Source organism: Amphiprion ocellaris, chromosome 1 (genome assembly GCF_022539595.1).
Source record: "Amphiprion ocellaris isolate individual 3 ecotype Okinawa chromosome 1, ASM2253959v1, whole genome shotgun sequence".
NCBI lineage: Eukaryota > Metazoa > Chordata > Actinopteri > Pomacentridae > Amphiprion > Amphiprion ocellaris.
The window spans coordinates 16,775,267-16,787,423 of record NC_072766.1 but is presented as its reverse complement, the minus strand read 5'-3'; the positions used below and the strand labels follow the sequence as shown (position 1 = coordinate 16,787,423).

Here is a 12,157-nt window from a genome sequence, read left to right as displayed (position 1 = left end):
GTTAGTGAATGGTCTGATGTCAGTGACAGTATTAAAAGTCTTCATGTTATTCTTCTGCACTGACCTTAAACTCTTGTTGCTTTTGGTTTAAGTGTTGCCTGATTGCTCTGAACTTTGGTTAGCAGCAACATACTGTATTTACTGTCATCTGACGTGGATAACGGTGATAGTGGTTATAAAATGAGAAAATAATGGTTTAATAAATGTCAACATAGACCTGCAAAGTAGGAGAATCCATTTGAGCTTTGTGAAATCCAACTGTTCAGGCCTCTTTATCCAGAAATGTTTTCTCAGGCTGTTTCTGAGACACTTGACTGTTTGAGACAAACAGCTCAGCTTGTACTGCACACTTTAGTACCCTGCTGTGTTGATCATGAGGGGGAGAACAAGAAGTTACCTAAAAGAGCTGACCTGCTGTGTTGGTCTCCATGGCGACAACTTGGAACATGTTAGAGACGTGGCGGTGCCAAACCCTTGTTTATATGTCTGACTTTTAAGTGACATAGGAATTAACAAGTTAACTGTACACAATCTGTGTTAAATATGAAAGGGGTGTAGTTTACAAATGAAGTGCTAAATCTTTTAGCAAAATTCAAATATTTATTCATAAAAATAGACAGTTATTTCCTGTACAAGACCGCAAAATGTTCATGAGTAAAAATTGTAGAAAGGTGAATTAATTTACCCCCACAGTATATCTTTATCATTTGTACATTTAGTATATGCCCCCAAATCACACACACTCCCGATGTTTCAGTTTGATCCATCTTCCAGTCAGTGTTTGTTGTTCATACTGTCTCCTGGTTCAACAGTTGGTGAGAGTAGATGACATCTTCATAGTGGTATTTCTCTGCTATGGCCATGATAGAGTCGTAACACCTGATTATACTCAAAACCTTCAGAAGTTCAACCACAGCAGACCTACAGCAGAGACACAAGGTTACAAAAGTACAGTCACATCAGTGTTATGTTTTTGTTTTTTTTAAATAAAAGCACATTACATTTATATAAATTCATAAAGATGACATAAATGAAATTATTTTCCATCACATTTTGCCACTTGAAAAGTTGAATCAGAAATGCATCAGCAGTATCTTTAAACATATTAAAAGTAAAAAATGTGCTAAAAATCTATTGATTTACTGTGAGGTTTTCCTGCCAAAAATGTTTTGCTCCATTTTATTGTGGTCCCATTATAGTCTCAAAACCCTTGTCTTTGCTACAGAAACAGGTGTCATTTTATTACCTGGTGTTTGGATCTTTGGGAGGCTGTTGTTTGCAGATGGTATGAACGTTCTGAACTACGTGATTTCTGAAATTGTGGAGCTGAGGCAAACACGCACTCTCTCCTTTGAACCATGAAAGTGGCAGACTGTCTGCTATCTACAGAGAGAGAGAGAGAGTAGTGTGAGGACAGAGACCAATGACAAAAACCACATGAGCAATAGAATACAGATATCACCAATGATGCACATATTCTACATTACAAAGCAACCATTTAAATACCTTTTTGCATGCAGCATTGGTGGACAGTGTTTGACTGCACAAGGTGATCATCAGGTAGCGGTTTAGCAGTTTGTCCAACATCAGTTCCTTCAATAGAGACTCTGGAAGCAGCAAATCCCACTTCCCCATGTTACCTAGCAGCTACCAAACACAATACAAACTCAATTAACTAAGGGCAGCTGGGAATTTTTTTTTCCATCTGCCCACATGGAAAAGCTGAGACAACATAGGCTTTTAAGTGTCTTAAGAAGTACCTTTACAGCCGTCCAGAACTGTAGATCCCTGAAGTGACGCTGAGGAGACGACTTGTCCTCTACAAGGCTGGATAAAAATAATTTTAAAAAACAAATGGCATAAATAAGAGATTGTAAAGACCACAGAGCTTCGTAATGCCATTTTGATTCATCTTGAACATCAATTTTGTTCAGTGATCGAGAAGAGAACTGGAAGTATTTGAGTCCCGCCGGACAAGTACAAGGAGATGTACAATCAGTGAAATTACTGTTACCCTGTCCTTAGCCAGGGTGACACAGAGAGAAAGCACAACCTGCTTTCTCACTGGTACAGACTGAAATATTCACTGAATAGTTCAACTCTAAGACTCAGGAAAGAAACTTACTTTTTGGGGTACAGGGGGATGAAGACATCTTCGTCTACACAGCTCCTCAGCTTGCGGACCACAGCTTCTATGAATGTCTGTATGGGACACATACACACAGGAAATACAATGTATCTTACATTTACATTATTATACTGTACATTTATATACATATAATACATATTGACATTGTTTTTAATATCATGTCTTTTTACATTGCTCTTTTAGTGTAACTCAAAATTTAAAGTACAAAATTCAAATCAGGATTGAAGCAGGAGGATTTCTGTGTTGATAAATATGTATAGTTTAAGCTTCATGTGTTGCTTTACCTTGACCGGCTTACTCTGCTCTCCTTCAAAGATGGAGTGGTCCTCCCTCAGTCTGTGACAAACATCAGACAGGCAGACTGACTGTTTTTGTGATACAGGATCCCACACCAGCTCCACATAAGCTATAGAGACAAACAGGCATACAAGGACAGCAGAAGCTTTAGTATTTGACACATCGGTGGTCTAAACCTGACCAATGATGCTGTGTTGAGTGATTGTTCAAAGGTGGGAGGACTGTAAGCATGATGAGCGACTCAGTGGAACTGATGGCTAACTGGCTTTTGAATGTGCAGAGGAATGATACTAGAGCAGGAAGTTGATAAGCAGAAAGCAGAGAAATATGACAAACTGCAATTTTTAAAGCCCTTACCACCCTCTATGCACTCTTCTACTTCACTTTGCAATTTAATGTGTTTGGACAAGTGCAGATAAGAATGTGTTTCAGAGAGAGATAAAAAGCCTGTTACCAGTTATTTTGGGGATAATGGTCTTTTCTATAATATTAGACAGCGTCTGTCTGTCTGTGTGCTCAAGCTCCTCATGGCCATGTCCATGACAAAAGGTCTCCACTGCTGTGAACCACGGGAGGTTTTCAAAGTCTCCGCTGACATCCTGAAACACAGACAAGTACAATTACTCCAATCATATCATACATTGTGCAACAGCAGCTGTGTGTATGTATAACTAAGCCTCTGTGTTTCTTTGTGTCTCCACATGTTAAGTACCTTTAAAGGGTTCCATGCCAGAAGCTGATGCCTAATGATGGGGTTCAGCAGTTTGGGCAGACACAGAGAGATGTAGGCATTGTGGTAGGACTCTGAGTAGGATCCTCTCCACTCTTCAAAGCGAGACAGAATCTTTTTAACATTGTAGAAGTCGTCTTGGACGTCAGAAAACACAGCCTGGGACTTCAACAGGATATCAGCTGGAGTGGAAGCAGTGACAGAAAAAGTAGCACATGGCTTATAAAGTCAGCCAGAACATTTTCTTGTTTTTTTTTTTTCTACAAAGGATTTTCCTTATTTTACAGCGTAGAAAGTGGAAGAGAAACAGAAAAACAAAGTTGCAGTGAGTAGAGTGCAAACTTATGCTGCAGCCTGGGAAAATTTAACTGTGTCACTTCATAGTGTTACAGGTACACTGTCAAAATAAAGCCTTGATTTATGGGTTAAAGTATATAACATACAGAGTCAAACAGATTTAACATCGCACCTATTTTCTTTTGCAGCTGTTCTTCATCCTCAGGTGAAGGCTGTGTGTCTTCAGGTAGGAAGTCATCCACTGTTTTAACACCAGTACCAATGTCACTGTAACATATATTGACAAATATCAAACCTATCTGCTCAAGTGAAAAGTGCAGTACCCATTTCACAGTGTGCACATACATCCTTTGTAACACAGACAGAGAATATATTTAACATAATAATATGAGACGGAAATTTTATCTTGGAAGATATTTTTATTAGACTCACCTCTGAGTTTCTGTTCCATTGGCTGAGCTTCCACTCCTCTCATCTGTGTTATCTACAAGCAACATCCAGCTAGAGTAAATATCACATCCTGAGACATACTGTACAGATATTTTTATTACACATGGACACACAAATGTCACTCACAGCTGAGCTGCTGCAGGGCATCAGCCTGCTCCTTAATCTTCTCTCGTCTCTGAGCCAACAGTACGTCCATATGGTCAGACAGCAGAGTGTGCAAGTCCAGTTCCAAAGAGTTGATCTCAACAATCTAGATTCAACAAATAATGGGATTAATTGACTGATATTGAGAGTAATGAAACTAACAGATAGTTCTATTTTATTAAATATAATATTTTAATATAGGCTGCTGATGTTAGTTTTATTAAGAACATGACCAAGATAGATATGGAGTTAAAAAACGAAGTTGTCAGTGTTCTCTGATTGACAATGTGTATAATGTTGGACTAAAACCTAAAACTTAGTTTGGCATTTCTATACTGCCAGTTTTTGTTGCTTACGACAAATAAACACACAAGTATAGATGTATCAGCGAAAAGCTAAGTCATTTGTCATTTACCTCTCAAAGTGACAAATGGATCTCCCTTTTTTTTTTAATTTACATAATGTTCTGAGTATGGAGTATAGCCAAAATTATTCGTTCTATGTAAAACATTAGATGAAGAATGAGAAAAAACAAAAACATGTATCTGTTGTATAATGTATGTTAATATCATTACAAAAACGTTCAATATAAATGTATCAGCCATCCATCCATTATCTATACACTGCTTAATCCTCATTAGGGTAGATAGGGACTGGAGTCTTTCCCAGCTGACTTAGGGTGAAGGCAGGGGACATCTTGGACAGGTCAGAGACAAACAATCACACTCACTTTCACACCTATGGACAATTTCGAATCACCAATTAACCTTTGCATGTTTTTGAACTGTGGGAGAAAGCCGGAGTACCCGGAGAAACCCCACGCATGCAAAGGGGGAACATGCAAACTCCATGCAGAAAGATCCCTGGCCAGCACACGAACCGGGGATCTAGCTGTGAGGTGACAGTGCAAACCACCGAGCCACTGTGCAGCCCTAAATGTATCATGGTCACACTAATAAAATGATCAAATAACAAATGAAAATTTGGCTTCTAGCACTTACTGTGGGCCCTGCAACCTCCTCTCATACACACTCTGAAATACTAATATCATCTTGGAAAGATGACTAACTTATTTATCATTTCATATATTTGCTTTTATAACAGTTTACAGTTCAAAAACTCATATAAATTGGGTTTTATGGTTTTATAGTAATCAAAAATTGTATTGTTTTGTTTATTATTCTGTCTGGAAAGCACTTTGGTCTTCTTCTATGTTGTTGGAAAGTGCTCTACAAATAAATTTTTGATTGATTGATTTGATAAATTCAATTCTGACCTTCTCCTGCAGACACTCCACCAGGTTGTGGACATAGAGGGTCATGGTCCTGTAAAATTTCAGCTGGCGCTCTGAGGAATTTTCCTCCAGGTTCTCCAAGGAGGTTTTCGCACTCTCAACGTCGCCCTCCATCCTCCTCAGGTCTGCTTGCCGTGCTCTGTGTACCTCTTTCAAGGAGTCCAGTCTAGGGAAAACAGAATGGAAATTAGGGAGAGGTTTAAGAGTGAAGTGAAGAAAATGTGTGTTGCACATTTTGACAAAAACACATACTGCTTGGCAGTTTGGCAATATGGAGTAATGTCTTAGGGAAGATGAGTGTGAATTCAGATTTATTCTTTAGTTCAAACCTATTATATAAGTGATGTTTCAAAATCTAATGGTGTGGTATTAAGACCAAATACAGCTATAAGAAACTTACTGTCCAGTGATCCTTCTCTTGACCATTGAGACGGTGATGGGAGGAAGAGTCTTTGGGATTCTGACCCCTGCTGATCTCTTCTTTGGTCTTCCTTTGTTTTGCCTGCTGCTGCTGTAGCTGCTGGACTCACTGCCAGATGGGCTCTGAGGAGAAATTTGGAGGATAAAAGGGTGTCAAAGATGCAGATACACTAAACAAGACAGCAACACAGAAAGAATCACACAGAAGAAAATAAATCACACGAGATAGAGGAAAATTTTAAATTACAAAAGCATGCTTAAAAAGAGAAAAATCTAAAACAAGGTGCTTAGTAGACCTTCCTACCTGTTCACCTGGTCGTCGCTTGACTCCTTTCCCAATTTGTGTCTCCTCCCAAAGTTCCTGCTCTTCCTCATTAGATCCTGAGAGACTGCCATCACTTCCTCCTAAATTACACAAAAACACACAAAATAAAACACTTCACATTCCCACAATTTCCCTTAAAGTAAGTAGAGCCATTTAGGCAAGCCTCTTGGGATGTAATCTTTAATTCCTTAACATACACCTTTTTCCCTTTTATTTCAGTTTATGTAGCTTCAATCATTTAACTACTCATTTTCTGACAACATCAGCTGTTCCACCTCTAAATTAAACTATATGTAAGAGGAGTACTATCTTATTCTGCCTGCTTTATATTTCTGCGCTTCCTCTACCAGGACCAAACATTGTCATATTTAGATCAACTCAAGATATTTATATGAACCTATAAACAAAGGGAAATAGTTGTCAAGTTGTCTTGAGCATTATTTTATGTAAATTTAATATCTGCAATAAATTTTCAACATGTCTCATTTTCCTCTGCCCCTCCTCACCCTATGTGTCCTTTCTCTTTCCCTCACATACCAAGCTTTTCAGCAATCCTCTCCCTGATGCTCTTCAATCGCGGGGCAAACTCAATTCTTCTCTCATGATCATCTGGCTCATCATCGTCATCATCGACTCTTTCATCTTCATCTTCCCTGCTGTAGTGATCTGGAGTGCTGCCAGCCGAGCTCTGGCCATCTCTACCCAGGGGAATGTACTCTTTCCGGGCTCGAGTGGCACGACGCTGCCTCCTGGCTGCCTCGATCTCTTCGGCATTAGGGATAATTACTGTAGCCAAAAACAAATCCACAGACATGAATGATCAAACATGCATGCAGATAAACACACAGTCAATGGGCACTGGGCACTTTCCCCAAAATCATGCAGCCCTAATGAGCAATGTGTGCACATGCCAAAACCCTTAGGGAGCACCATCTGTGGATCTAAAACAACCAAAAGCACACACTGTCACTTTGACACAGATGTACAGTATACACCCACATAAAAACATACCTCGTTTAGTGGCGGAGCAGCTGGAGTCTGAGCTAGCTGAGGGAGACGTACCACCTCCTTCATCACTGTCATTGTCATCGTTCGCATTACCACCATCATCATCATCATGATCATCATCATCCTCATCATCATTCTCATCCTCACTATCCAGACTGTGCAGAGACTGTGGTGAAGTCTGACTGCCATAATCCTTCCTGGGAGAACTAGACGATGGGACACCTCGACCACCTGAGGCTGTAAAAGTGCAGAGGGAGACATGCAAATACAAAAAAAATGACATACTGTCGTTAGTATAACTACCAATTAAAGGTGAAAACCTATCTTTTATAATTTGTTGTAACTGTAGAAACTTGGTCATGATAAGATTGCAGACTGACACGTTTTAAAAAGTTGTCTACACTATACTAAATTTGTCTCTGTTCCTGTCCTAATGTTTTTCCTACTACTCCATGAATAGTTAAATGCACGTCATATTATACTACAAGGTACGCTTAATCAGAATATTCACTCAGCTGCCCATTAGTAAGTACACTGATAGTGTATATGAAATATATCCAAGAAAATATCTATCCACAAACCTAAACATTATCATCTTGATGAGGACAGGATGTGTTGATAGGCTGTTGCATTAGATGGCTGCTTTACTTGGATGTACACATTCAGCAGTTACTGTCACAAATGGAACCAATGCCAAGGCAAACTGAAGGTGTGCCCCAGCACCGCACTAGGACATTATACATTAGTGTTTCCTTCAATGTGTCATCCATCTGTAGATACTGTGCCTGCTGAGTGACCCTGTTTATAATTTACACATGCAAAGTGTATTTAGTGCATGTATACCATGAATACTCTAATTACCTTCAGTGTATCAACACGTTCCAGTCTTGAACTTACCTGTGCTGTGGGTGGTCTTGGCAGGTGGAACCTCCTTCTTTCTAACCTGGAACAGCACGGCTTTATCTGATGACTTCTTCAATTTAAATGTTGATTCTCCAGCTAAAATAGTAATGAGAAACCAGCGATACATGAGGTTACACAGAGCCTTCACCACCCTCCAACCTTCAGAGAGGTCTGCTGGATGCACAAGTGATGGAGATTATGTAGCTGGTGACAAACATACCAACAACTCAGATCAAATACATTCTGTCACTGCGTCTTTGGTGTTTAGGACCTTCTACATCAACTACAAACCATCTTCCCTCACGACAGATTACGGCACTTTAAGTCTCATACATTTTTACACATTTTTTACATAATATCTCTTAGTCACCTTCTTTATCGTCAGAGAAGCTAAGAATGGAGTTTGTTTTCTTCTTAAGCCCGTCTTTCTTCTTCTCTTCTCCTTCTTCTGTCACTTCGAATGTCTCCCCGTCTTCTCCGTCACTGCTGTCCGGCTTCGGAGGCGTTGTTTCCCGCTTGGAGCTGCACGAGATGCCGCGGGCCTGTGCCACTTTAGACGGTTTATTTACCACTGCTGGAGAAGCTTCCTGGTTTTTATCTCCATCTCCGCTGTTCTTCTGTTGGTCCTCGTCGTCACTGGAGCTGTCTTTCCTCTGCCGAAAGTTTCTTCGTGGCTTTTTGTTGAACATCTCGCTCCACTTTGCCAAGGAGATTGAAACTGCACACTAGACGTAAACTAGACGTAAACCTCCCTGTGTCGCGACGTAAAATGCTCGAAAATGTCGCAAAGCACCCGCAAAGCACCACGGACAATGTAGTGAACGTTGAAGCCGGTACGTATGGGGCTAACCTAATAGAAAAAAATTAAAACGTTTGCAACTTATTTTTTTTCATTGTGACTTAGAAAAAAAATCATATATAGTAGAAAACTGTAATGTCAGAGGCCTTACTGTTTATCAGTTAGGTCACTTGTTTTACAACTAAGTAGCTTTAATATTCTGGAGAAATTAATAATGTATGTCTTTTGCATAGGATATTATTATTAACAGTGACATAAACTCAGACTAGTTAAATATAAGTGCGTATGAATGTCTGTGGACAACAATAATATCGCCATAAACAACGTTTGCAGCTAACTAAGGTCAAAACAGGACTTAAGGTGAGGAAGTGACCGTAGTTACCGTGTTGCTTCCTCCTTTATCTTTCTCCCATCCGCTCTCCCATCAATTGTTCTCCTTCTCCATCTGTTCAACTTTTATTCCTCCCTTTCTCTCTCCTCCCACCCAGCGGCCCGTCGGCCGGTCGGTCGGACGTTAACAGCGCCCCGCAGTCTCCGATCAGTCGTCGTCAGCCATGTTGTTGGTGTGACACACTGAGCTGTCAGCAACAGGTTCTCTGAGCGCTAACGCCAACCAAACTAAACATTTTCCCCCACAACTGCGGCTCTCCTCGGATACTAAACTCTACGGTGTGTCCGGGAAAGCGTCCAGAAGTGACGGAGGATCATTTCAGGCCCTTCGAAAGCTCGGAAGTTGGTGTTTTCTTACCGTGGTGAAAGAGGTACGCACGCGAAACTGCTTATCTAAGCATGAGTGTAACTTTGATATTGCCATGTTAATGCTAATGCAGACCAACTTCGAGGTCTCACAGGCGTTGTAAGTGTCATTTTGCCTGTTTGTGTTTGTTTGTGCGTGTTTAAAAACTTGGTAATATGAAAGAAAAGTTTACCTTTGACGGGGTGATGCTTGTCTGCTGGTCTCTCAACAAGCAGGAGTTGGGGCAGCTAGCTAAGTTGTGTTTTCATCAGATGCTGGGTTTATGAACAGATGTGAGGTATTATTGGTACTTCTTTACAGCTGGGGAGTTTGTAAAGGCAGATTTGCAGGAAAGTCTCTTAAATTCCTCTCGGTTCAAACTAGTTGAGCAGGTTGCAGGCTGGTGACAAGTGATCAGGGAATGTAACCCTATCAGTCCATCTACAGACACATCAAGCTCAAACACATCTGAGATTGCAAAAAAAGAAAAGCTCAATAAAGTGCACTGTTTTTTAGAAAATAAAATGTTGTCCTATTTTGGGCAGACCTCTAATGGGTCTCAGTTTTCCTGACAAAATCACAAACAACAGTAAATGAGCATCACTTCCAGCACCATGAAAAGTTACAGGCAACACAGACAGATGTACTGATGTAATTTTCATATTTTTTAAAAATATTTTTAGTAATATTTCATAACTATTATTTCCTAAGATTTAAGCTTGCTTATTATGAAGTGCTGTAATGCATAGTTTTAGGGCTGATACTCCCATTTTTAGCATCTGTTCTTTTTTTCTACTAAGTAGAGCTGAGCAATATGCAAAGAAAAACACTATTGTAATTATTTTGACAGACGTGTTATGTGTCACTGTTTTCTTGGGAGTGACTACTTTTGCATTTCTTTTCCATTCAGCATTTTTTTCTATGTCTGGAAGATATCATTTGTAATCCAGAGCATATCAGTAGCACCACAATGCTTCAGACAAGTGTTATTTTGTGACAAATCTCACCTTTATCAAAAATTCAATGTGGATACTGCACTCAGTCATATTGCGATTTTGATAATATTTCGATTTATTATTCAACTCTACTACAAAGTAGTCAGTGGTTCATAATTATTGACGACTGAGCACAGAGAAAGGATTTAAATTTAAATATAGCAACAAAAAAAATAATATTTGTTTTTCCATTTTGCCTTTAGTCATCTTTGCTTCAGTATTTTCCTACATTGCACTCTACTGGTTAAAAAGCTACCTAGTCAAGCAAAGTAGCACAAAATACACATCATCATCGTTATTGATGTCCTCTCCAATGTAAATCCTATGGTTTAACAGTTATTGCCTGGCACTGATAAGTAGACTGATTTGTTGTTCCTTTACAGTGAGGCTTAGAGGTTTAATATTTTCAATATTCTTGTGAACATACAGCACTGTTAGATGGTTTTCCTGGAAAATAAAAAAGGGAGAGTGATACAGAGGATGTTGGAGAGCAGTGGGCACTTTGAAGAACTTGATGTGAAATGCGTGAGTGTAGCTGCTGTTCTGTTTCGAAAAGGCAGAATCCACTCGTAACGAAGCCAGCAAGATTTTAGTGGTTAGTATGTTTGTGTTTAGATGTGCGTTCGCTATCAAACACGTACTGTGTGATGCTTGGACTGAATTCTTGACAAGCTGCAGTTCATACAGCAGCCTACATTGTTTCCATCCCTCTTGCAGCAGTTGTATCATTATTGGTCTAGTATTAGTTTGGCAGAGTATGTATTCATCATATGTAACGTTTAATCATTTTATCTTTATTTAAGCTTCAGCTAAGTGAGAATGATGAAACATGCCCAGATTTGACAATCAAATAACAATTTATCTGAGTACTTTCTTTAGTCCTGCCATACAATGATATATGGACAAATCAGGGCAGGTCGCAGCAGACTGAATCAGGGAGAGGCATGCCTTGCCTCTTAAGAAAACAACAGCCAGCACTACAAACAGATTTAAGTAAACCCAGTCTCTCTGAATTTGTGAACGCCACTAGTGGGTGGGTTATTTTTTTACACAATTGGTTGATATATTTTACTGAAATATCACTTGAACAAGGCCACCTGAGGAGTTATCTCTGTGGCGAAGAGGAGTCCAAATGGCAGAACAAAATAATAACACAGAGGAGAGGAGACTTAGTGATGAAAGAGATGGATAGCCAAAGGAGCATTTATAATTTCACTGTATACAAAGACAAACACAGAGAGGGAGAATGAGAGTCATTGGGCAGAAACAGAATAGTGGATGAAGTTGATGTCATTGGTGTGAGGTCATTGAGAGAGGCGGCTGAAAATCCATCATTTCTTAGAACGGCAGCAGTCAAACAGGCAGTGCTTGTTTCTGAACAGAGTAGTGATGGGGACAGGCCACGGTCGCAAAACTGGTAGGGTATAGTTAGAGATGGAGACAAAGATCAGGAAAAAAAGAACTGGTCAAACGACAGTCAGTGAATCAGGAAATGGCAGCATTAAGTAGAGGAGAAATTTTTTTTCCCTCAGTCTCATTCATCTGTGTCTGGTTCGTTATGATGTCCTGTATTTTCATTTTTTTTTTTGTGTCAAGCAGGGCCAAATGGC

General features: G+C 39.7%; 2 protein-coding genes across 3 annotated transcripts in view; one reads left to right on the top strand and one right to left on the bottom strand.

The window, feature by feature from the left end:
- Nucleotides 1–580: 580 nt before the first annotated feature.
- gcfc2 (GC-rich sequence DNA-binding factor 2) lies at nt 581–9,111 on the bottom strand. Its single transcript, XM_023294396.3, has 18 exons — nt 8,388–9,111; nt 8,012–8,113; nt 7,118–7,351; nt 6,644–6,892; nt 6,086–6,186; nt 5,762–5,904; nt 5,344–5,527; nt 4,050–4,173; nt 3,906–3,957; nt 3,646–3,740; nt 3,159–3,358; nt 2,901–3,045; nt 2,434–2,555; nt 2,126–2,202; nt 1,761–1,827; nt 1,507–1,647; nt 1,247–1,383; nt 581–921 (listed from the first exon to the last, which is right to left on the bottom strand). The coding sequence occupies exons 1-18, from the start codon at nt 8,704–8,706 to the stop codon at nt 789–791; spliced, it is 2,625 nt and encodes an 874-aa protein (XP_023150164.1). The 5' UTR covers nt 8,707–9,111; the 3' UTR covers nt 581–788.
- Nucleotides 9,112–9,276: 165 nt separating this feature from the next.
- itsn2b (intersectin 2b) overlaps nt 9,277–12,157 on the top strand; it is a 36,320-nt gene continuing 33,439 nt past the window's right edge. The window contains exon 1 of one of the 2 annotated variants that reach the window (XM_023294395.3): nt 9,277–9,577. The gene's annotated coding sequence lies outside the window, so the exon portion shown is untranslated. The remainder of the gene's footprint in view (nt 9,578–12,157) is intronic. The other variant, XM_023294394.3, reaches the window with a different exon arrangement.

Bases quoted from the DNA above. Each gene is read 5' to 3' on its own strand.
- gcfc2 (XM_023294396.3), bottom strand. From the start codon at position 8,706: ATGTTCAACAAAAAGCCACGAAGAAACTTTCGGCAGAGGAAAGACAGC. The intron at 7,352-8,011 runs GTAAGTTCAAGA...GCACTTTTACAG, and splicing joins CAAGACCACCCACAGCACAG to CCTCAGGTGGTCGAGGTGTC. The intron at 2,203-2,433 runs GTAAAGCAACAC...TGTCCCATACAG, and splicing joins AGCAGAGTAAGCCGGTCAAG to ACATTCATAGAAGCTGTGGT.